Source organism: Salvelinus alpinus, chromosome 15 (assembly GCF_045679555.1).
Source record: "Salvelinus alpinus chromosome 15, SLU_Salpinus.1, whole genome shotgun sequence".
Taxonomy (NCBI): domain Eukaryota; kingdom Metazoa; phylum Chordata; class Actinopteri; order Salmoniformes; family Salmonidae; genus Salvelinus; species Salvelinus alpinus.
In genome coordinates this window covers 45,504,537-45,530,542 of record NC_092100.1, presented here as the reverse complement: position 1 = coordinate 45,530,542, position 26,006 = coordinate 45,504,537, and the positions used below count along the sequence as shown (strand labels likewise).

The following is a 26,006-nucleotide window of genomic DNA, read 5'->3' as shown; positions in this document are numbered from 1 at the left end:
GTCACAGAATTCTAAGCAAATCTTGTCTGCTAAATGAACTAGTGTAGCCCACAGCCATTTGGCATACCCAGATTGTCACGTGTGCTCCCTCTCCGTCCTCTAGGTCACCAGGCTGCTTGTTATGGCTCACACCTGTCACCATCGTTACGCGCACCTGCGCATCATCAATCTCACCTGGACTCCATCACTTCCCTGATTACCTTCCCTATATATGTCACTCCCTTTGGTTCCTTCCCCAATCGTCATTGTTTCTCTTTCTGTTTCATGCCTGTGTGCTGTCAGAGTTTCTTGTTTTGTATTGTTCTGTTTATTTTATTAAAACACTTACTCCCGGTACTTGCTTCCCGACTCTCAGCGCATATCGTTACACAGATCAGGACCAAACATCAGAGCATACAATTCTGTTCTTCTGAAATAGACTACATTTTCTTCATATCATGCTTCTTTAGACCTGTCTAAAATAAATAATGTATATTTTGTAAAGGTGTAGGCTATATTACATGGATTTATGAGACTTTTTAAAATGTAGAGGTTCCAAAGGTCTGCTTCAGTGGCTTGTAGGCTATGTTGGAAGTCAGGAGATGCTAAATGTGTTTGTGTTAATTACCGGTCAATTACCATGAGACTGACAGTTATTTGCTTGACAATCACCAGCTGACAAAATTTTGTGACCGCCACAGCACTAGACCCAAGATGCATTTGTCATTTGTCTCAATGTGGCATGGCTCCAGAGTTCAGGCTGGTGGTCCCTGGGCTGGCTTCCTGTCTGCCTAGTGAGGTGTGCGAGTACAAGGTACTGTGAGCGGTGTGTCCGCTGAGACCCAGGCTGCTGCCATGGCTGTTCCCGCTGTTGCCAGCCCAAAGATCCGGGGCTACAGGAGCCCAGAGAGTTGGCACGAGGGCTAGGACTTCCACTGACTGATGCTAGTGTAAACAAGCCACCATATGTCCCTCTGGGTCCTCTCACACACAGGGACACGAGCCAGGCATTGCCATCTCTTTACCAGGCCAGGAACTGGCCCAGGTTCCCAACCCCTACAACAGGTCACTGCCACAGAGATAATATCCGATATAGAGTGATCATGTACAGCTCTGAGCCATGGGAAATATGGCTGTGCTGGGGTGAGGTTTCGTGTGGTGAGGTTTCGTGACCATAGGTAGGAAGGATAAGGACATCCCCTTACATCATTGTCTCTAATTCCGTTTGCACTGATTCCCTGTCAGTTGAGGGACAGGCAGCAAGTAGGAGTGATGCCACTTGACGTAAGACAATGCCCTTACATGTCACGGATTAGATGATCATATTTATTTAGGTCTACAACTATGATGTATTCCTGCTGAACTGTACTGCAGTGGACTGGTATGAATATCATACATTTCCATGAAGAACATACGTCCGTTTGAGGAGAAACAAAATGGGTATTCATCATGGGGCTAAAACAAAGAATCAGGCACAACTTGACTCTGGGAGTTGGGAGAAACCCCTTGGGGAACCACTGAACTGTTTTGAGGACAAAAGATCTTCTAGCAGGAAAACAGTCCACGTCTGCTTTCTCTGCGATTAGACCTTATGAGCCCCTGTGTTCCCCTTGTACTTTACAGGCCATTGTTCACTATGGGGGAAACAATTTAATCACGTCTTGGCAAAGGAGATAGGTTGAAGGCCATTGAAGGTCTGAAAGCAGAGCAGTGACCTAACACCAGAGGTAGTGATATATAAAAGACAAAAACAAAAGAAACATTTACTTCAACTCTATCCTGATTACAAAAAGTAAAACAGCCCAAACCCCACAATCCATAATGAGTTTTTTTTTTACAGGGTTGTGCGATAGGGGGTTCTGGTGCTTACAAACTATTTCCAGCATTGAACTTTAATTCAAAATGCACTTCCTGTTGCGGGGCTACGTTGTAATTACTAACCATTTATACACTCTAGTATAATTGGTACCAGACTAGGTCTCTTGTGAAATGGATCCCTGTTGCCCAGCCACAGCCAGACACTGTTTTATTGTGGTGGTGGTGGGGACTCTTGTTTGTGTGTGTGTGTGTCTTGGAGTAGGCTAAGAAACAATGTATTTAAATCCCCCAGTTCGCCATCAAGTGCTGCCCTGGCCTCACATTCTCATGTCTCACACGTAGCAGACCTGGGTAGTTGGTCATACTAGGGCCTCAGGCCTTATATACCATAATGTCAAACAGCCTGGTATGTAAGACTGGGTTGTGGGACCCCAGTGGTTGAGGAAGTTGTGCATAGAGGAGCATTGGGTGGCTATAGGGAGGAGTTCTTGAAAAAGGTCTCTGATCAAAAACATCAGCACAATAAATATGCAGATGTATTAAAGTGTGTGCAGATATCTTTTCTATAGGAAGGAATTCCACTACATCTCCACGTCAGTGCCAGTCATCCCGGAATGCAGAGGTATTAAAGTGTGTGCAGATATCTTTTCTATAGGAAGGAATTCCACTACATCTCCACGTCAGTGCCAGGCATCCAGGAAACTAATAACATAGAGAGTGTGGATTCCTGGCCGATGAGAATGCAATGGGCCGTGACGTGGAGATAAGGAACTCCATGGTTCTGTGCACAGCCCTCTGATCTCAGGGCTGCGTTTAACATGAATACACCTTAGATTCTACTCACAGTTAAAGGACTACATCAGTTATACAGTCTATACAGTGACGGGCTTTTTTGTTGGTGATTTTGTGGGCTGACTATTTTTATATTGGAAGGAAGGAATTACAAGGAATACACCGTAAGGGCTGTATTACATTCTATCATTAAAACACTAAGCTAAATAGGCTAAATCTAGGGTAAGTACTATTGAATGACATAAAACAAGCATTAGGCTACATTTTTTTTACAAACAGAAGCCCCACTCCCAACTAAATACCAAAACAAGAAAGAGGAAGGAATGTCTTGTGGTGGTTCTCTGAAATCTAATCACTAAAAGCCTCCTCCCTCCTCCACAGGAGCTAGGAGCAGCATCTCCTCAGGTCAGACCTGGTCCTAAATTACATTTGTCTGACTACAATGACAAAACCTACAGTCTTCAATAAAGTTTGTTACAAATGAGTGACAGATTAAAGCCACTATTTAAAACCAAACTGAGTTCTGCTTGTGTGGATGGGGTGTCTGTGTGTGAAACACTTCACATTGCCTTGTAAGTGGAAAACATTTGTAGACATTGTACACATGTTTGTAGACATATGCAAATTGTGCAACTTTTAAATTAGCATAAAATAAATATGTCTAGACAGTTAAGAAAATACAAAAAGTTTAGTTACCGTAACTACAAGGAAATTACATAAATTATTCCACTGGTAAAGTTTGGCCAGACAATATCCTGTACTTATATTAGGTCACCTGAAAAACATAGGCTCGCCTCGAGCACACCCTTACAACCGAACACTTGCTCATAATTTTGGCTAACCCCCTCCAACCCCTCAATCCAAAAATCTCTAGGGAGACGGCGTTTGAGACGTCTGTCCCTCACCAGGGATTAAAAACAGACCCAGTCATGCCACAGCCACAGTTATAGACCCAGCTCCTGTAAAGCTTTCCATTAGGAGCTTCTGGAGGCCCACACTCCTTTCCCTCCCTAACATCAGGCTGGCTGGATGTTATATTAGACTCCAGAGTGGCCCCCGCCTCCCCTAGTCGGGAGGTCAACACTGGCAGGATCTCGAACATCTGGACTGCACGTTTAGCCAGCAGCAATAATACAGCCTTTGTTCCCCTGCCATGATGGCTCTATAAGCAGGCCAGCTTTGAAGTGCCAGCCTGATGCCGGGAGCAGGGCCTTAGGAGCAACACTGATTGGGGCAACAGACCCGATCTCCTGGCTTCTACTCTGGCCAAGGGTTTGGAGGGTTGGTTTGGACATGATGAGGACATGGGTTTAGTTTAGTCCATGTTCTGGCGGTCCCATCAGTCATTAGTGCAGTAATTGAACACATGTTTACCACAGCTGTGGGATTAAGATAGTACAGCTTTGAAGGGAAATTAAACAGGTCCTAAGAAAAGTTTTACAGAGAAGGCCAATGTTTCTTTAATATTATCAACAAAATGACAGTGCTGTGCAGGAGACAGCCCAAAACAAACAAGACTCAGATAGTGATATAGAACAGTATCTGCTGGCCAACACTGTTTGCTTCAACATGTGTGTAATAGCTGATTGTATGAAAAAAGTGTCAATACACAGATGCTGAAAGCAAGAAAGAAGCCATTTGCATTCTACTACTGCTCTAATACATCACTATGCCAAAAAATATTGGAGTGACCTACTCTACAGGTAGTTTCAGTCTCTAATGGTAGAGTGGGTAACTGGAAATATAAACTGAGTCCGCATTAACAATAGCCCTATAGGTATATTAAATAGTGTTTAGCTTAATTATGAGTGGGAAATAGGCTATACACAGAGGAAATTCTGTGTTGAAAAGTGTAAACGGTGTAATGTTTTACAGACATCATGAGACACAATGTAGCTATTATCAACCATTATTAAATGTTTATAAACATGTCATAAAACCATAGGCTATGGGCTATTCTCAGGTAGAGATCCAATGCATGTGTTGATGTAAAATATATGGGCCACATAGTAAACAAGTGTGGCAAATGGCTCTGAAATGTTCCGCTCTTGTTTTAAAAGTGTGATAGTATTCACCGCGAGAAAGAACCCGCGATATTGTAACGGGCACAACTGTTCCACTATGCAGCCTAATAATAATGTTTCCATTATCCCGGCCGCTTGCTATTACCGATTACTACACCTGGGATACTGTTGTAAAGGGTTAGTTAAGATACAGTGTAACGTTAACATCTTAACATTAGGAGGGAAACTACAAAACGTAACCTTACCTTCGTGTTGTAGGCTAGGTGACGAAAAAAACAACAGAAGTTCCCCTACTCTTCTGTAGCCGGACTGAAGTTTAGGAAAAATAGATGCTGTTGAGTAATGGAATCTGCAAATGTGATATTTTCTCGGGCAAGCCTATAAATCACTTATATGAACTGCGACAAAGTGATACGGTCCACAGCAAAGAGAACGGCATCAAAAGAAAATGAGGTGCATTGAAATATCCATGGCTGAAAGTTTTTCGCTGCGCCGTCTCTGCGCTAGCCCTTGGGGTCGGACCAACACGCTGCGGAAAATCGCCCTCTGCCTATTTCATTACTCTTGCTTGTAAATACATTGCATCGGAACTGGGACACCGCAAGGCATTGTGGACCATTTTAAAGCTGCAATACACCGTAGAACAGGGCCTACTCACCTAAAGGAGTGGAGTTCCTGAAAGTGGTTGAGTAGCCTACTTGAGTAGGTACCATATGGTGACATTCAGGTAGGGTAGGCTACATTGTTCTTTAATACAGAATATACACACACAGATTAACAACATTATTTGTAGTATATATTAAAAACATTTAGATGTTTGAGATAAAAACCTGCCCAATTGACCCCATCCCCTCCTCAAGACTATCTGGATTCCTCACTTCCCACATCACCTCATCCCTGACCACTGGCTGCGTCCCATCTGACTTTAAGATAGTCACAGTCAAGAAACCAACACTCGATGCATTTGACGTAAAAAAAACTATGGACCAGCATCCCTTCTTTCTTTTCTTTCCAAAACAATTGAGTGTGCTGTCTATGACCAACTCTCTCGTTACCATGGGAGACCTTGGGAAGATTCAACACCAGGCGGGCTGCAGCGTTCTGGATAAGTTGCAGGGGTTTGATGGCAGAAGCGGAAAACCCACCCAACAGAGAGTTGCAGTAGTCCGGACGGGAGATGACAAGTTCCTGGATTAGGACTTGTGCCGCTTTGTGTGTGAAGAAAGGTCGTACTCTACGGATGTTGTAGAGCATGAACCTGCAGGCAAGTGACCGCTTTGATGTTTGCAGAGAACGAGGATGTTGTCAAGGGTCACGCTAAGGTTCTTTGCACTCTGGGAGGGGACACCGTGGAGTTGTCAACTGTGATAGAACAGGCAGGCCTTCCCTGGGACGAAGAGCAGCTCCGTCTTGTCGAAATTTAGCTTGAGGTGGTGGGCCAACATCCAAGCTGAGATGCCTGCCAGGCACACAGAGATGTGTGTTGCCACCTGGGTGTCAGAAGGGGGGAAGGAGAAAAGTAGTTGAGTGTCATCCACATAGCAATGATAGGAGAGACCATGTTAGGATATGACAGAGCTGAGTGAGTTGGTGTGTGGAGAGAAGAGTCTTGAAGCTAACTCAACTGAGACTGCTCGCCTCTGTCTCAAGCAGGCTCTCTCCTCTGTTCTCATCCTCCTAGATCTATCCACTGCCTTTGACGGCATGAACCATCAGATCCTCCTCTCTACCCTCTCAGGGCTGGATTGCATCCAGCCCTGGATTGCATCCTACCTGGCAGGTCACTCCTACCAGGTGACGTGGAGAGAATCTGTGTCTGCACCACATGCTCTCACTACTGGTGTCCCCAAGGGCTCCGTTCTAGGCCCTCTCCTCTTTTCTCTATACACCAAGTCACTCAGCTCCGTCATATCCTCACATAATCTCCCCTATCATTGCTATGCGGATGACGCTCACCATGTAAGCAGTCCCTGGACATGGTATGACAGCAACCCATGCTTTGGTTTTGTTTATCTGTCCACTGTTTCAAATGTTAACTTTTCATAATTTGTGTCACAAGCCCAAAGCAAGTCAATGGTATTGATATTAGCATTTTCAAGCTTCATGTCCAAATCATCCTAAAGTATCTAAAAATGTATTGTGTAACTCAATGATGTTACTTGTATATGATTTGGATATGAAGCGCTGAATGCTAATATAGGTACCTTTGAATTACATTGGATTTGTGACACAAATGCAAAAGAGTTAGCATTTGAAACAGTGGTCAGGTAAACAAAACCAAAGCATGGGTTGCTGCTGTCATACCTGGTCCATAGTCTGCGTACAGGGTAAGAAAATCACACCTGGTCCATAGTCTGCGTACAGGGTAAGAAAGTCACACCTGGTCCATAGTCTGCGTACAGGGTAAGAAAGTCACACCTGGTCCATAGTCTGCGTACAGGGTAAGAAAGTCACACCTGGTCCATAGTCTGCGTACAGGGTAAGAAAGTCACACCTGGTCCATAGTCTGCGTACAGGGTAAGAAAGTCACACCTGGTCCATAGTCTGCATACAGGGTAAGAAAGTCACACCTGGTCCATAGTCTGCGTACAGGGTAAGAAAGTCACACCTGGTCCATAGTCTGCGTACAGGGTAAGAAAGTCACACCTGGTCCATAGTCTGCGTACAGGGTAAGAAAGTCACACCTGGTCCATAGTCTGCGTACAGGGTAAGAAAACCAATATGTCATTTGGGTGGACTATGCCTGGCTTTTGACCACTTCTTTAGATTCCTCATGTCTTACTCATTGTTAGAAAAAAGTTTGGTCAAAATTGGATGTTAGGTACTATAATTTTTGAACATTATATGAATCCTATAAATTAAAATGACCAATTTAAGTGCAATTAAGGATATTTTCAAGGATCCTATTATATATCAACAAAATAATGTTTCTGGAATTCTTATCGTATCTGTTTCTAACTATAGAAAAGATTTCAGAACAATCTGAAATGGTTGGTGTCATGGCTTGCTGAAATGACATAAAACAACCCGACTGTGATATGTGGTTGTCTCACCTAGCTATTTTAAGATGAATGCACTAAATGTAAGTCGCTCTTCATAAGAGTGTCTGCTAAGTGACTAAAATGTCAAATGTAATTATATTAATGTGTTCATATGATATTGAATATAAGTCTATGATTCATGCAGTCTGGGGACATTACTATTCAAAGTCTGCAGTTGATTTTGAGCCTCATCATAATCTCTATGAGTAAACAAGTATCTTGAGAGTTAATCAGTTGTCTGCGTAGCTTTGAGCGTCATTTTATTGACCAAGACAGAAGACACTCGAGAGTCTGCAATGGAGGCACTGATTTAATGCTGCATTGGGTTGAGTCAGTCAGTCAGTCAAGATGGCAAGTTACATGTCCTAATTAACACACAGTTGAATGTTCCAGTGAACGTCTGTGGTAGTCTGCATATAGACTTTTAACTGTAAAATAGCTAGGTGACTGGTGGTGAACATTAATCTTATCTTAAAAGACATGATATGTACTTTTTATTGTTATTTGTTATTCCCTGTGTATTAGTCACTGTTAGTCTACGCCTTTTGTTTACGAAGCATGTGACAAATAAATAAATAAATTTGATTTGATCTAGTGTATATATAAATCCTTGGTAGAGACCCTTGGTCTACTATGGGATCAGTGAAGGTCATTTAGCAAAACATCACAGTTTTGATCATGTTTATATTAGATTAATGCATGCCTCATACTCAGGATTCCAAAAAGCAAAATAGTGTATTTTCTCTGTGTTATTATTCATTTGAGAGAAAATGGCGAATTTACAGACAGTGGCATTTCAAGCATGTAAAATGAAGAGGATAAGAAAACATAAATCAAGACATCTCCTACACCACGTGAGGCTACTTACACTACATCTGTTTATGTAACTACAATGTAAATACATAGATTTAAGAGCAACTTAAAGTAGTCCTACCACAAACTGTTTTCAATATCAATCAACAGCATAAAGCCATAAATATGCACAGAGCATACTTTATGCCACACAAGACTGAATGAAAACAGCTGATGGAGCATTGGCAATGGCATTGTTTGCGAGCTCATAAATGGATACCTACTGACCCCTTGTGGCTCCATCTAAACCCAGTCTAAACGCTCCAGTCCATCCATTTGATATGTTATATTATTTTTCTCAGAGGGGTTGAGAGTGCTGAAACTCAAACTTTGTATCCTAAAATGAAATTCATATTTTAGTTATATTTATTTTTTAATGACTAAGTGTGAGCAGGATACTGTCTCCAGAATGGTGTAATATTTGATTTGATAACTATGTAATTAGTATCAAGATGATTCATCTTGGCTAGGTGCCTAAAATAGTTTTTTCAGATACATTTAGTTGTATGACAAATCACTAGTCACTAAAAATAATTGAGGATATACATTGTTTGAATTCTAACAAGCAGCCAGGGGTATGGATCTGTCCATAGCTGTTTTGCGCAATGCTGCCCCGGTCTGACACCCACACAAAAAAATAAACATAAAACTGCATAGTTGTTACGCACATGCGTAATTTTGTTCTAATGCAAATGTATACTTGTGTGAATTGGTTACCGTCTCTTTGTTTGGCCTCCCTGAGCCAAACGTTAACTGTTTGTTTTTACCACAGAGCTTACTGTACTGTATCCCCCCCACGGTCTATTTATATGCACATATTCAGCGCTGAAGGTATACCAGTGAAAGCCGAGGAAAACTGACAAAGGGATCGCCAAATCATTTCCTTGCTTGGGAATGACGTCCCTACAGTACATTCCAGTTATATTTAGAGCCTATATATAGTGGTCCCCCCTCATCCGTTGCTGTACCCGCTTCACTGGGAAGAAGAGGGATATCTATTCCCAGAGACAGGTCTTGAAATATTGATGCTAGATAGAATAATTCAATTCACACTGTCATAATGATCGATGTATTTGTGCGCAGATATCTCAGTCCTATCTGTGAAAAACATATCGACCCAAAACGTTTCAAAACACAGTCTACCAACACAAGCATCCACCAGAACAATATATTAACGTAAACTATAAGTGAATTGGGTGAAGAACAAGTGAGCGTCTTTATAATGCTTATTGTAAAACTAGTGTAGTGATATCACCGAAACCAGTTGAAATCCCCTGCTTTGCTTTCTGGGTAAACTGTACGGCGCTGCACCCGGTATCCGCCCATATTCGCGTCAGGCCAACCTCAGCTGAATCGAGAGTAGCAGGCCAAACGCTGTATCAAATGGAAAGTTAAATCGATTAATGTCCTTACTTTTGTCTGCTTTTTTAAAAAGAAGTTACATTTACACAAATGCGGCCGTTTCAGTGTAAAGTAGGAAATGCAGAGATCGTGTGAAAAAGGAGGATTATCTGCTTGACTTCTTATTTGGTCGCTACTTCGGACGCGGAACTCCACACGCTATAGGTAAAACAATTGGAAAGATCACTACATTTGTTTCAATTTACACAATGGATACGGGGCGACAATGTGTCCTCTCGCCTATATCTTAATTTGAGGGTTGGGCCTGTAATGATTTCATATTTTCCTGTGCAATTGCAGCTAAAAGTATCGTTAATACAAACTACGCCCAATTGTTAACCTAATGTCTGGCCCTTTAATGCGCAGACCTATGCGGTATTTATGGCGGCTTCAAACTCGTCCGCTCGCCCATGAATGCTGCAGGTTCTACCGGGTTTACGCATAGCATTCAATCCATTGTGCTAAAGAATTTGAGATTTGCACAAGACAATCCTAGTTCACTAACACTTATGGGATCTGCAAATGTTAGGCTACTCTATAATTGTGGACCTACTCCAGTTAATTGTAGGCTACAGACAACTCGACTTTATACAGTTGTAATATTAGGGTGTAGGCCAATCTAAGGTTGTGCTCATCAGTTCGCATGTACAGGTATTATTCAACTAACTGGGTCCTTCCACGAAATGAGTGCCTCTTGCGTCCCTTTTGATGTTTTAAATTTTTTTTTTATAGATTGGGCATAAATATTTAATTTCAAAAGCCTGTTATTAAATAGTGCCCTTTTTAATATAGACCACATGGAAAATTCTATAAATTGGATTTTTAATATGAATAAAGACATTTCAGCATTTTGACATGTCCCTAGGTGCATCATGACTTGTAGGAAGATTAACACACTTAACCCAAACACTTCTCCAAGATTTCACCATCATTTAGTTATTTTGTTGCTTTGACAATATTATTTAATGTGAGTGATTTAATTGAAGGTAAAACAACAACCCTGTCCCTCATCTTAAGGTCAACACTGTTACGTGAACTGTTAATATGGAGAAACTATTCCCTTTTAAAATAAATTTCAAAAGAGAATTGAAGATGTAATCAGTGTAAAAGCAGCTGAGCTGGTTTTACTCTTTTGGCATTTTTCTGGTGTTTTGTGGTGGAAAACTGAGCAGGTCGAGCATAACACGTCAACCCTGTTACCTTTGATAGACAGGCTAGAAATGTTTGAACAATTTAAAACATTTTGTGGAACTTGCATTCAATTGGCCCTCCTTTGCGTACAACAAGCTTCCATTCCCCCTGTCACAAGAGGAGTCATGGCTGATTTAAGATGAAGTTGTCAACCTAGCTCTCAAACTCTTCTTATCCGTAGGGTTTTCAGCAGTTAGCTTCGCCCACAGTTGGCTGCATGTGAACTACAATTTACTGTTTTAACGTTTAGAAACGTCAATCATCGTTTGCGAAACGGTTTTAGAAACATGCTGATATGCTCCTTATCTTTTATATCTGTGAGAAAGAATCTTTCAAATAAAACAGATGCAGTTACTGTTGCAGTTTTGCACAGACTATATGCTGTGCGTGCCAACAGTTACGTTCACACACAGGTGTTCGGGGCACTCTAGATAGCTAATTAGCATAGATGGTCACCTATGTTTTCGGTAAGCAAGAGCTGTAACATCAACCCTATTAAGGTGTGTAGTAATTTTAACCTTTTGTTATTATTTCTCGCTGGTAGGAAAAATATGGTCCTTATGTTTCCAAAACCGTACCGCGAGCAATGCGTTTTAACGTTCAGACCGAGCGTCTGGGCTTCTAACAACTCCCCCGACCAGAAGATGCATGTACTACCGTCAATAGGCGCTGAAGGTAGTTGGTGTCTATGAATTGGTTACGGTCAACCCTGCTATTTTATTTGCCACTTAATAGGCACTCACTGGAGTCATTTTCTTTTATATCTCCGATTAAAATGGGAATATGATTTTAATTTAAAATTATTATTATTTATTTTTTTAAACATGTGCTCTTTATGACAGAATGGTAAAATGAAAGTTTTTTTCCCATTTTTTTCACCAAGTTACACTAAATTGGTGGAACAACCCAGCCAGTAGTAGCTAGTATTAGGCCTTGGTTGACGGCCAATGAAAATGGCTGTTTGTCTAACATCAGATTATGCCAATAGGCAAACTGCATAAAATGGACCCAGTGGGGTTTTTATAGGCTATTTGTCTACTCTTTCACAATACTTTCCTACAATATTGGCATGTATTTTACAGTAACTTGTAATTGATCTGAAAACAGAAAACTAATGGAGAGTGCTTGATTGGACATGACAACTTTGTTGATGACTGGTATTTACAGCTGACCGTACAGGTGTCATGACTAGCCAATCATGAACAAGCTTTCTATTTCCTGCAGTATAAGGATATGAAAAGGGTTGACAATATTGCATCAACATTGCAAGCATGGTTGCCTAGTTAATAGACCTACTGTACAATAATTTTAGGTCAGTGGGAGAACTGCAAAGTCACAATGAATCTTTATTCACACTGTAGGCCATAGTTTCTGCTGATGATGATTAGGCCTATAATGGCATTTACAATAGAAATAGTAGGCCTTTCCGAGGGAGTACAGAAATTAGTGTAGACCTTAGGTAAGTTTGAAAAAGGTGATGAAACACTAACTTTGATATAATATACTAGCCTAAACAATATATACTGCCAAAAGCACATATCACTGCATACTACAGGTCACAGAGGGACCAACATGATTTTTGTTGTAGAATGACTGTGAAGGTCAATTCTGGGGAATTTTTAAAAGGACATTACTCCGAAATGAATGAAAATTAAATGATGCTGTCATCAAACAAATATAATTTCCCCCCTCCAGAAATGAACCCAATAACATGTTGGTTCATATTATCAGGCAGGTGTGCTCTTCGGCAATAAGGATTGTCACCTGCTGTAGCCCAACTGATGCAGCATAGTGGCTATAAGGTTGAAGCATAGGGTTGAACATCTGCATTTACCCCAGTGGGCTAATCATTAGCTAGATCACAAACTCTAAAACATGATCTTGTTGCTAGTTAGCAACATATTGATGGCTTGAAGGTCCCCAAAAAACATTCCACTGGAACTCAGCCAAGGATCATGTACTGTGAATATAATGTGGGCTTACCTGTTACACCTGACGTGTTACATTTAGCCCCAGTTTCTCCTAGGCATTCAACGCCATTAGCGAGCACTATTGTGCATAAACCATGCTGCTGCTAAAAGCTCTGGTTTTAAAATGGTGCAATTCACACATTTTGTGGTGTTGAGAAAGTAGAAAGCTTTGATTCTCTTTTAACAGTGGTCACCAAAACAGCATTTTCTAAAGTGTGTTTTCTCGGGACTGCTTTAGGAATGTTCTAAAATGACTGGGCATGCATTTTGAGAGTCGAGGAATATGCTTTTCTCACATAGAATGCGACAAGCTGACCAATTGAATAGGTCAACTATTCTGCTATAGAGTTGTCTGATTTTGCTGCCGGTCATTTCCATGTAACAGGACCCATGAGCACCAACAAGTTCAGAGGAGCATATCAAATTGTGTGTCAAATGAAAGCGAAGAGTCTGTATTTTTGGGAAATGAAGGCATGGATACATTTTTCCATTTCCCCATTTTTTTAAACCATTTTCCATCTTAAAAATTAAGATTTGATTTCTGGTCAAACAGATGGAAAAGGGGTCTTTAGAAAACAAGACCCCTTTTTAGAAAACATCTACCAGAAAAGTCTTAAGTTATTAGAAATACATCAAAACATTATACTATTGAAGTAAAGACCTCTGCCAGCTAATATCAACACTTACAGTTGAAGTCAGAAGTTTACATACACCTTTGCCAAATACATTTAAACTCAGCTTTTCACAATTCCTGACATTTAATCCTAGTAAAAATTGCCTGTCTTAGGTCAGTTAGGATCCCCACTTTATTTTAAGAATCTGAAATGTCAGAATAATAGTAGAGAGAATGATTTATTTCAGCTTTTATTTCTTTCATTACATTCCCAGTGGGTCAGAAGTTTACATGCAGTCAATTAGTATTTGGTAGCATTGCCTTTAAATTGCTTAACTTGGGTCAAACGTTTTGGGTAGACTTCCACAAGCTTCCCGCAATAAGTTGGGTGAATTTTGGCCCATTCCTCCTGACAGAGCAGGTGTAACTGTGTCAGGCCTCCTTGCTCGCACACGCTTTTTGAATTCTGCCCACACATTTTCTATAGGATTGAGGTCAGGGCTTTGTGATGGCCACTCCAATACCTTGTCTTTGTTTTCCTTAAGCCATTTTGCCACAACTTTGGAAGTATGCTTGCGGCCAGTGTCCATTTGGAAGACCCATTTGCGACCAAGCTTTAACTTCCTGACTGATGTCTTGAGATGTTGCTTCAATATATCCACATAACTTTCCATCCTCATGATGCCATCTATTTTGTGAAGTGCACCAGTCCCTCCTGCAGCAAAGCACCCCCACAACATGATGCTCCTAACCTCGTGCTTCACGGTTGGGATGGTGTTCTTTGGCTTGCAAGCCTCTCCTTTTTCCTCCAAACATAACGTTGGTCATTATGGCCAAACAGTTCTATTTTTGTTTCATCAGACCAGAGTACATTTCTCCAAAAAGTATGATCTTTGTCTCCATGTGCATTTGCAATGGCGGTGCATTTGCAATGGCAATGGCGGTTTTGCAGCAGTGGCTTCTTCCTTGTTGAGCGGCCTTTCAGGTTATGTCAATATAGGACTCGTTTTACTGTGGATATAGATACTTGTGTACCTGTTTCCTCCAGCATCTTCACAAGGTCCTTTGCTGTTGTTCTGGGATTGATTTGCACTTTTTGCACCAAAGTACATTCATCTCTAGGAGACAGAACGCGTCTCCTTCCTGAGCGGTATGACGGCTGTGTGGTCTCAAGGTGTTTATACTTGCGTGTTATTGTTTGTACAGATAAACGTGGTACCTTCAGGTGTTTGGAAATTGCTCCCAAGGATGAACAAGACTTGTGGAGGTCTACATTTCTTTTTAAGGTCTTGGCTGATTTCTTTTGATTTTTCCCATGTCAAGCAAAGAGGCACTGCGTTTGAAGGTAGGCCTTTAAATACATCTACAGGTGATCCATCAAATGATGTCAATTAGCCTATCAGAAGCTTCTAAAGCCATGACATACTTTTCTGGAATTTTCCAAGCTGTTTAAAGGCACAGTCAACTTAGTGTATGTAGAATTCTGGCCCACTGGAACTGTGAATTATATTATAAGTTTATAAGTATAAAATTATAAGTGAAATAATCTGTTTGTAAACAAATTACAAATTAAAGTAGATGTCCTAACCGATTTGCCACAACCATAGTTTGTGGAAATTTGTGGAGTGGTTGAAAAACGAGTTTTAATGTCTCCAACCTAAGTGTATGTAAACTTCCGACTTCAACTGTATATTTAGTAATGGAGAAATTATTTGCCATTAAGTTTAAGAAACATTGCCTCGTGCCTTGTCATTCCGTTACCAAAAAACCCATCTTTAAGATATTTTCTAATTTCTCTCCTTCAATAGGAGGGAAGATAATGAAAGTTCACAGAAGTAACAAGTAAAGGTAGACCTACCAATGATTTAGTGTTTTTACTGAAATCAATGTTTATGAATTAAGTGATTAAAACGTGTAATTCTGATGGCAAATCGGTAACAGATTTACAGAAATCTGTAACAGAGTTACTGCAATTGAATTGGCTGCAATGGGAAATCATAGTTGTCACAAACCACAGTTGTGCTGCTGTCCTCCCTTCCACTGACATACTGTTTTTTTTCTCTTTCTGGTCAAAGCGAGAGGGTGAAAACAGTCTGAACAAGCCCTCGCTCGCTCGCCCTCATACACTACCGGTCAAAAGTTAATCAGCATGGCTACCACAGCATTCTGCAGTGACATGCCATCCCATCTGGTTTGCGCTTAGTGGGACTAACATTTGTTTTCAACAGGACAATGAAAAATAAAGAAAAACCCTTGAATGAGTAGGTGTGTCCAAACTTTAGACTGATACTATAGAAGGCAACGGGTGGCAACTTATTTTTAATTTGAGATTCTTCTATGTTTTGAATTGTTTAACACTTTATTTTTTTGGTTAGTTCATGATTCCATATGTGTTATTTCATAGCTTTGATGTCTTCACTATTATTCTACAATGTAGAAAATAGTAAAAATGAAGAACCCCTTGAATCAGTAGGTTACTTTTCCCGGCTCTTACTGACAGATACCCATGAGCCCCCTCTTTCCATTTATTGTAACTAGTATCCACGCAGACTGACACCGGACATCCATGGACTTTGAAAAGTAGTTTACATTTGGTCAGGCCGCCCTGGCCTTGATTTTAACGTCCACAGAGTTTGTTTTTTGGTTTCTGACTGGCCTGGACTTCTGTTTCACAAGATTGCACAGTATAGTGAAGAAGAGTAGAGTACATACTGTAGAATTACTGTACTCTACTGTGATGTACTGTACTGTGCTCGTCTGTGCTGTACTGTGATGTCTGAAATTGTGAAACGTAGACGTCTATGATTTGTTCAAATTTGGTCCGGTCTGATTTCAACCAAATTTGGTCTTGTTTTGGTGGCGGAGCTCATTACAATAATAGCTAGGATATGAAAGGATGATATTGCATATTTCTACTTTTTGTGTATCTATTCAGGATACATCACCATGAAGAGAATGACATTCATATACATTATGCATTTCTGTATAGTACAGATCAGGGACCCATGATGTTATTCCGTTACCCTAACTGTAACAAAAATATTGTATCATGTCATAGCTAACACCCCATTCTTTCTACGGACATATTTGAATCTTAATTACGTGGAAGAGATTTATGTTTTTGGAAAACATCGTCACATAAAAAACCCCAGGGAGATTATATCGTAATTCTGTTACCAGACTTTGCATCTACGCAGTTCTTCCAGAAAATTTGTTTTTGTGAAATGCTCTGTGTAAACTGTAAAGTAGTCCTTGTGCATAGAGCTGTATGGTTTTTTTCAACTTTTGAAATCAATGGTTTTTGTTTATAGATTTTAAAGTAAGACGTCTGAGTATCAATTCTGTTACTTGCTTGTGGTATTGGCTGAGGAAAATTTTAATGTGGACAACGATTTTTCATTAGATAATAATACAATTCCATAACCATAGGTACCAGTGCTCAGCTCCTTGCTCTCATTTGGATCATAGGTGCTGGGTATCGGACATAATGTACAGTGTTGTTGACATACTGTACGGTTGTGTTCAGCACTGATTGTCTAATATAGCATCCATGATTCGTATCATCGATTGGACAGTCTATTTTGTTGGTTTATTTTTTTCATCAGAAATTACTAGGTGATTCTATTTCCGTTGTATTTTGAGATGCTACTCATTGAGTTAAATGTCAGCCTCAACTGAGAACAAGTGTTTTTAATCTTTTTTAAACATAACTGTCTGGATAGCAGTGTGTGCCTCCCTGTTGCTTGATACTTCTGGGGTTGTAAAGTAACGTCATGCGTGTCTACTGCCAGATCCCATTGTGTAGCTGTTACTCACAACTGACTGTTGAATTTGTGTTACAGTTAGAGATACAGGAAGATTTAGTAGCAACATTTATGGGGATGATGTTTGAGGGAATTGTAACAGTAAATTATGTTCAAACGATGTTAATTAATGATAAGTCATCATTTTATGAGCAAGAACCTTGCTTGTGTCCTATAATATCAATATAATAGTCTACGTAAATTACATTCTCTTTGCAGAATTCCAAAATCACTTTCATGGTTTTACATATCTTCTTCTCCTTGTTGATAAGCCTATTTTATACTGTTATAATAAAATAGTAGAGTATATTAGGTCCTCTCGTTCCATTTTCTCTGAAATCGCAGGATGAAATTGAATAGAATGTAAACATTCCTGTATCCACAGAGATCTGTGATTGTATGCATTCCCTGCAGCTCTAGACACAGGATGGTCATTGTTGCAAATGAAAGGCAATGTGTAGACAATCGGGACAAAATCAAATGTAGCATTTGGCGGGCTCTGTGCACACAAGCACTTTAGAGTAACGTAACTGATAAGGAATGAATACAACTTGACCAGACGGTTATGAAGAAATAGTTAATATCAGCTTTATTCCGTGTGTGGGCGGGCGGGCGGGCGGGCGGGCGGGGGTGGAGTAAAACAATTCCCAGGTTTTTAAAGAAATCCCAGGTGGAGAATTCCCTGTTGGTGGATTTATCCTGATTCCAGGAATCCTCCAACTGGAAAAAATGGGCATTTTGGGAAAGATACTGGAATTCTGCAACCCTATGTATGTGACTATTTCTTGTTGAGTCCGTGGTTAGTGTGTAGCTCATGAAATGTTTATTTTTATATTCACTGACTGTATTTCTGTGTCTTCTGTCCCATAGGTGAACGATGACCGAATACAAGCTGGTGGTGGTGGGAGCAGGAGGCGTGGGCAAGAGCGCACTCACCATCCAGCTCATCCAGAACCACTTTGTGGATGAATATGACCCCACCATCGAGGTAAAAAGTTGTTTCAGTTCAACCACGTGTTTTTCACTACAAGGCATGCCTGGGAGTCAGGAGGAAAAGTTACTTTGAAAAAAAGTTGTGTACAATTTTTGTGGCTGCTGCTCCGCCTGCACAGAGGACTGCTCAGAGCTGCGTGAAAAATATCTGCAATCAGAATTTGCAAAAAAAATTGCAAGTAAAAATGTGCTCCAGATTCTGTTATTTGAATGTATGAATATTATATCCGCAACATGTTGTCATCCAGTTAGTTTAACATTTGTAGATGGCTACGTGATGAAGTTTGACATGTCAGAAATGATTACTCTGAAAGCTATACATTTTATGACTGCTTGAAGACTGCATGCATTTCTTCCCTAGTGCACATATAGTCTCACCTACCTGGTCATCCCATCCATTCTCTTCAATTCCAATACTGTTGGATTTCCTTTGGAACTTTATCAGATGAGCATTCTATGACCATATAGTTACATAGAGGATTTCAGAGCCCTAGTCAGGTAGACTGGACACCTATGAATATGTGCTCATTCATAGGTGTCCAGTCCTGAACCATTCATCTCTCTCTTTCTTGCTCCCTCCTTCAGGACTCATACAGGAAGCAGGTGGTGATTGACGGGGAGACTTGTCTGCTGGACATCCTGGACACTGCAGGTCAGGAGGAGTACAGCGCTATGAGGGACCAGTACATGAGGACAGGGGAGGGCTTCCTCTGTGTCTTCGCCATCAACAACACCAAGTCCTTCGAGGACATCCACCACTATAGGTGAGCTAGGTTCTGCCACAACATCTGAAGTACTACTGCCGATTGCACTGATGGCGGTAAGCCGGACTATAGTTAAACCAGCGGACTATAGTTAAACCAGCGGACTATAGTTAAACCAGCGGACTATAGTTGTATCGGTTTCCAAGCAGACACAGTTGTGCCAACCATATCCTGTCAACTGTGTCAAAGCCAACATCACTCTCGACCTGTTCAACCCACTCTTTCACCAACCCTTTAACCAGGTTGTGTGTGAAATCAATAACCCAAAAAAGGAGTCCATTCCATACTTTGGATGACCAAAGCATTGTACTGGTATTTAACCCTTGCCTTCCCTGTCATCTTTGTTCTCCAGAGAGCAGATCAAGCGAGTGAAAGACTCGGAAGACGTGCCCATGGTGCTGGTGGGAAACAAGTGTGACCTGCCGTCCCGGACGGTGGACACCAAACAGGCTCAGGACTTGGCGCGCAGCTACGGCATCCCCTTCATCGAGACCTCGGCCAAAACCAGACAGGTGAGAGACGGAGACAACAAGCCCTAGTGGGCTGTGTGGACACAGCCATGGCTCAAACAGCAACTATGACCTTGGTTTTTAACATGACGGCTATAGGCTAGCCTGGAAATCCAGACTGAATTCGGTAAAGTGAAATGTAGCGTGATTCAGTCTGGATTTCACGGCTACATTAGCTCTACTCCATATCTAGTTGAAGACAGATTTGAGACAGAATACTAAAACAGGTGAGAAGTTTACTCGTTTTTTATTATATTTTTTATGTGGGATAACTTATAATAAGTTGAAATGTGCGCTCCACCTTATTAATGTCTCACAATTTTTAATTTTATATTTTTGTTCCATTTCATCTTGGGTGAGAAAAAATGGTCCTAACATTGCACCTGGTATAACATTGCACCTGGTATAACTTTGCACCTTAGTAAATCGAGCCCTTGTAGCGTCGAGGGTATTTGCTGGCGTGAACACATCAGCCATTCAACCATTTTCTCCACAGATCAATTTTCTTTATTGTAGCAAGATTACTTCTTACCAGCTGTGTCAGGTGTCCTTGCGATGGCTTTTTACAATCATGGCCACTTCAATCTCACAAAATGCTGTGGTCCTCTTTTGACTCCCGAGCTGCCTTTTTGATTTGCGTTGGTATCAATCGCTATATGTGCTCTGTTTCTAAATGGTGCTTGGAAACGTATCGGGTAATGTACTGTACATAATTAAAGTCCCTTTGCTTAATTGAATTCTTGATTTATGAATTGCTGTGTCCGTGCATGCTCCTCTGTCATGGAAATGTGGCTTTCTTTCACCATTAGAGGCTCCATAATGGATCTGGCATTGTTTTAATCAACAAATCAGTCAATCTTTGTCACTGAATCGTCACGACAGAGGGGAAATTGTCGGTAATTGTTTTGTGGCGGGGTGATAATCATGCTTAATGGACAGTGGGAAGTGATTGTGTGCTGTATGGTGCACTATTGTCTGTTTGATTATGTGGTTGCTGGCTTGGCTTCAGTGGTGCGTGTCGTGTGAGGCTATGCGTGGCTGGCTGGTGCTGTGATGTATGTGGCGATTTGTCAGTCGGTGAACCTTCTGCTCTTTTTGCATCGGTCCAATCACAACTCCTTCTGGGGCCGCTGATTGGTCTCTTCCAGCTCACTCCTCCGATGGTCGAATCGCCCGGCTACCTGGTGTTGCTCTTGTACTGAAATCACAAATAATACACACACGTTTGTACCTGTCATTCCCCTGTGAGGTTAAATTATTCATTATGTTTTAAACTGTATAAAAAAATGCATCCTCCGATTCCATCAGCCCTATACACAGCTAAATGTAGACTTAGTCGACATAGAATGCCAATACACTGAGTGTACAAAACATTAGGATCACCTTCCTAACACTGAGTTGCACACACCTTTGCCCTCAGAACAGCCTCAATTAATCAGGGCATGGACTCCACAAGTTGTCAAGCGTTCCACAGGGATGCTGGCTCATGTTGACTCCAATGCTTTTTTCCCACAGTTTGGGTGGTGGACCATTCTTGATATACACAGAAAACTGTTGAGTGTGAAAACCCCAGCAGCGTTGCAGTTCTTGACGCACTCAAACGGTGCGCCTGGCACATACTACCATACCCTGTTCAAAGGCACTTAAAACATTTGTCTTGCCCATTCACCATCTGAATGGCACACGTAGACAATCCATGTCTCAATTGTCTCAAAGATTAAATAAGAATTAAGCTGTCTCCTACCCTTCATCTACACTGATTTGAAGTGCACTTAACAAGTGACATCAATAAGGGATCATAGATTTCACCTGGTCAGTCTGTCATGGAAAGAGCAGGTGTTCCTAATGTTTTCTAACACTGTGAGGGAACACAGTCCACATAGTGTCCCTATATCCCCGAACACTGAGGGGTCAACAGTGTCCCTGTATCCCCTAACTGAGGAGAGCTGTGTTTCACACTGCAGAGAGTGGAGGATGCCTTTTACAGTCTGGTACGGGAGATCAGGCTGTACCGGCTGAAAAAGCTCAGCAAGGAAGAAAAGACCCCGCGCTGCGTCAAGCTTAAAAAGTGTGTTGTGATGTGAAAGGGGTAAGTGTGTATCATCCGCGCTCCCTCACGTCCGTCAGGTGTGTATTTGTGGTGTGTGGGACGGTGTCGTCCGTGTGGTACCGAGCAGGGAAAGTGGTAATGTTTGCTGCTTGGTGGGTGGGATTCATCCCTATTTAAGCTAACCTCCTGGGATCTGCTGTGTGGTCTCCTTGAAACCAGGCGTCCATCTTAGTTTCTCCTCCTGTGGTATCTGTGTGTCTGTGTGGGGTATGTTTATATTATCGTGGGTGATGATAATTTTGTAAACTGCTCAACTGAGACAAATCAGTGGTGAGAGACGAGGGAGCAGGTAAGCTTGGAACTGTGTGACCGATGGCGATTGTGATAATCTGGGCCGAAATGAAGTCTTGAAATGGTGACTAAGGAAGTGTGATTACTAAGAGGACAGCACGGAGATGTTCCACTGAAGTCCCGGGGCAACTGTGTGCGTTGTCGCCGCACATAACGTCCTTTGTTTCTGTCTTTGTCTTTCTTTCGCTGCCTTGTTCTTTCTATCTCACAATCTGAAATGACTTTGGTTTCCTCTCTGATACAATAGGTGACAATGTTGTGCTCAGTGAATGACAAAGACCTGGTTATTTTTGGTCCCTGCCTCTCTTTGGCATCATTGATGTAGCCATTGTGTCTTTGCTGTTGTCTGCTGGGCCAGCTCATGCCACAAATCCACCTACCAACGAATCAATATGTAATGAGCACATTTGTAACGCAAGTTTTGTAATGCATGTTAGTCGACATACTAGGTGTGTACACTGAAATGTCACCCTATTCCCTATATAGTCAAAAGTAGTGCAATATGTTGGGGAATAGGGGTGCCATTTCAGACATTTGCATCTGGCCAAGCTTTCATGTTCGTCACAGATGAGAACATAAGTGTTTTTGGGAAGAGTTTTCAAAACAAACCTTAACTTTTTCTTTTCCCCAGGGTGTCGATGATGCATTTTACACATTAGTGCGGGAAATCCGAAAACACAAGGAGAAGATGAGCAAGGAGGGCAAGAAGAAGAAAAAGAAGTCCAAGACAAAGTGTATACTCATGTGAATAATGACCAGCCCCCTTTTCAAGATAGACAAAAAAAATGTGTTAAAACACTTAAAGTAATACATTTTTGTACATTACGCTAAATTATTAGCCTCTTTATCTTAGTACCCAAAATACTGAATATGGAAATGAACCCTATTTTTCTGCCTTTTTCTCTTATTTTGAAACCAATAAGCTTTACTTTCTGTTTAGTGCCAGTTGCCCAGAAGTGTTGGTCCGATAGGTTGATTATCAATTATGGTAGACAGTAAAATGAAAGGACTTTATTCAACAGCCAAGTTCATTACTGTAGGGAAATTTTGGACAACAGAAAAAGCAAGCCTAAAAAGCTTATTTTCCCTCTGCTGGAGAGCATGAGATGCTCTTAACAGTATGGGGCGCCAAATAGTTGAATCCCATTCCATTGGACAAGGAGTAACAACTGGGAGGCAGGACCAACACTTGATTGGGGAAAATTCCAAATGTCCCGGCCACTGTGTGTAATAATGCCCATCCTCCGACTTTAAACTCCTAGATATGATTCAATAATGTCATGCTGTACTTGAAGCATGCATGTGAACTTTACTACTGTATCTAGTTTAAAAAATGTCCTGGTTACACATTTTAATTAAGTTGTAATCTGTTAGTGCTTTTTTGTAATTTGTGGGTAGTGATTTCCTGCCTACAGGACTTTCCTTTTTGCATGCAATGTGTTCTTACTAGTCAATGGGGAATGGCACAGTGATACTAATACTGTACGATACTGATACAGCCACTAGGGCCAGGAACGAGGAGCTCCTGTCCAGTTGGGCCACATAGGCTTTTATAGTGTTTCGGGCCTCGAGTCAATCTATATTCACCATACCTGATCTGATCTTTTGTGTAGAAACCAGTTGTTAAATGGTGGGAAACCTTTTCAACAACTGAAACGCTCCAGGTGGCAGGTAAGAAACAAAATAGATTTTTTTTTACATAGGCATCAGAACAGCAAGATTCTCAGTAATGTTGAAGAGGACATGCAGCTAATGTTGTGTTGCTCAGTGGCACTGCATGTTGCTTAAACAAATGCCTCTACACAATCCAGTGTCTCCTGTAGTTTTATCATTCAATTTGATATACCCTGCTCATTCTGAACGTTTTAAAAGATTAGTTAATTGTTCATCAAGAGATCTTGTTTGCACGGTGAAATTCCCCCCATATCCTCAGGATTGGTGTATTTTGTGTCATGTTCTGTGTTTTTGAAAGACAAACCTTTCCCATTCAAGTGATTTTACTGAAGTAACACATTTTACCTCCTCTTAGTTATTGAACCGGAAAATCAAGATTTGGGCTTCCTTGTTACAGCGTAACATCCAAATTGTTTTGAGTGCAAACAAATAGCATGCCTAAATTAAACCTAAACTTTAAACCAAGTAATCTAATGATGTATATGTGTTATTCAGGTGAACTGTCTTAAAGATTAGTGAGTTACTGTCTTCAGATGCAAGACATAAAATACCCATCAGATCCTAACAGAATATGCCTTGCACATTTCCCCAAGCCTTTGTACTTATTGCTGCCATAAATGTACTTTCCTGTTTTTGGATTGGCTAGATTAGGCAAAGAAAATCTTAAAGGCCTTTTTTTTAATGTCCAACCACAGATCTTCCTTTCTCTATTTTTTTGTTTTGTTTTACTTCTACGAAAGATGCACCCCCATAGAATCGTTGTCATGCAAAGAGTGTTCAAAAAATCTATTGCTCATATAAATTTCTCATTCTTCCTCGTGAAGTTATATTTTTTGGGTTAGAGCTTGGGTGGGAAGGTGTTGCGTGGGTTTTGCTGGGCTGTGTTTCAAGTGAAATGACTGGTCCAGTCCAATAATTTTTGTCAAATGTATTCCTTACAAAGGTTGTTGCTTCCTAGTGATGTAACTGGAGCTGATGTCTGTAAATGAGGCAATTACCAATAAAATCATTTTTAGAGAAAAAAAAGTATTAATTTATAATAACACGGAATAGTTGTTTTTCAGCGTTATTTCACAACCTTAATACCAGGGTTTTACCTTGAGGCTTCTTACACATTGCCTTTTGTGTTTGCATCGGGTGCTTCAGTCAGACAGCAGAGGGATACATGTGAGCCGAGACTGCATTAGGCTTCTTTGTCACGTCTGTTCAACAGCTACAAACTCTGCTGTTTGAGAGGAATGAGATTCTAAAGTGAAACATAATATACAATACATTTATTTAGGATTTATGCTTTTTTGGCCCACTTTTATTACCTCCTTTTTGTTCCTAAAGTTAGATATGAACTGTTAGCACATTTTTGATTATGGGACGTCATTTGTTAACAATACTGTATCACAAAAAGTAATTCTACCAAAATGTTCCACCTCCCTTTTATTTTGCGTGCCAACTGCTGATTTCTGAAAAGAAGTAGCATTTATACCTGGATCGTATTTAACAACCTTTTTGTATAGTTGTGATACTGAAAGGTGCACATTTTGTAAATTGTGCTTCATTTCTTTGGTGTGTCTAAATGAATGTTGCTTTAATGGAGTTTTCAGTACTCTCTCTCTTGTGTATGATGGGACTTGGGAGAGTGACTGGGTCTAGGGGAGTGAATGAATGACCACTGTTGCACACATCCATAGAGAGCTCTCTTTGGTCACTGTGTAGAGTGGTGATCTGATCCCAAATCTGTCTTTTTTTTGCCATGAATCTCACCACTCCTATTTAATGTGTAATAAAGACAAAACAATTAAGAGGAATTGGCCCTGTTTTCATTGCTCATAGTGACTTCTAAAAGTATTCACACCCCTTGACCTTTTCCACAGTTTGTTCTTACAAAGTGGGATTCAAATGGATTTAATTGTCAGTTTTTGTCAGCGATTTACACAATGCCCTGTCAAAGTGGAAGAAAAATTCAAACGGCTGTAAAAGATTCATGAAATATAAAACACTATCTTGATTAGATAACTATTCAACATCCTGAGTCAATTTTACCATCACCTTTGGCTGCGATTAAATTTGTGTCTTTCTGGGTAAATCTCTTTTTCTCATTGTTCTTTTCAAAATTCTCTAAGCTCTGTCGAATTGGTTGTTGATCATTGCTAGACAACCATTTTCAGGTCTTTAATTTTTCAAGCA

The 26,006-nt window shown here is 40.8% G+C and overlaps 2 protein-coding genes across 5 annotated transcripts in view; one reads left to right on the top strand and one right to left on the bottom strand.

The window, feature by feature from the left end:
- LOC139540156 (ras association domain-containing protein 8-like) overlaps positions 1-5,183 on the bottom strand; it is a 34,510-nt gene extending 29,327 nt beyond the window's left edge. For 2 of the 3 annotated variants that reach the window (XM_071343745.1, XM_071343746.1), the window contains exon 1: positions 4,859-5,182. The gene's annotated coding sequence lies outside the window, so the exon portion shown is untranslated. Of the gene's footprint in view, positions 1-4,858 lie in introns of all 3 variants that reach the window. The other variant, XM_071343747.1, reaches the window with a different exon arrangement.
- A 4,570-nt stretch (positions 5,184-9,753) lies between these two features.
- On the top strand, positions 9,754-25,623 carry LOC139540155 (GTPase KRas). 2 transcript variants are annotated; one of them, XM_071343743.1, is made up of 6 exons: positions 9,763-10,072; positions 18,355-18,472; positions 19,063-19,241; positions 19,594-19,753; positions 21,715-21,839; positions 22,783-22,827. In XM_071343743.1, the coding sequence occupies exons 2-5, from the start codon at positions 18,362-18,364 to the stop codon at positions 21,832-21,834; spliced, it is 570 nt and encodes a 189-aa protein (XP_071199844.1). In that variant the 5' UTR covers positions 9,763-10,072; positions 18,355-18,361; the 3' UTR covers positions 21,835-21,839; positions 22,783-22,827. The 2 variants fall into 2 exon arrangements, with proteins under 2 accessions (XP_071199845.1, XP_071199844.1); XM_071343744.1 differs by lacking the exon at positions 21,715-21,839 and having other exon boundaries at positions 9,754-10,072; positions 22,783-25,623.
- Positions 25,624-26,006: the final 383 nt, after the last annotated feature.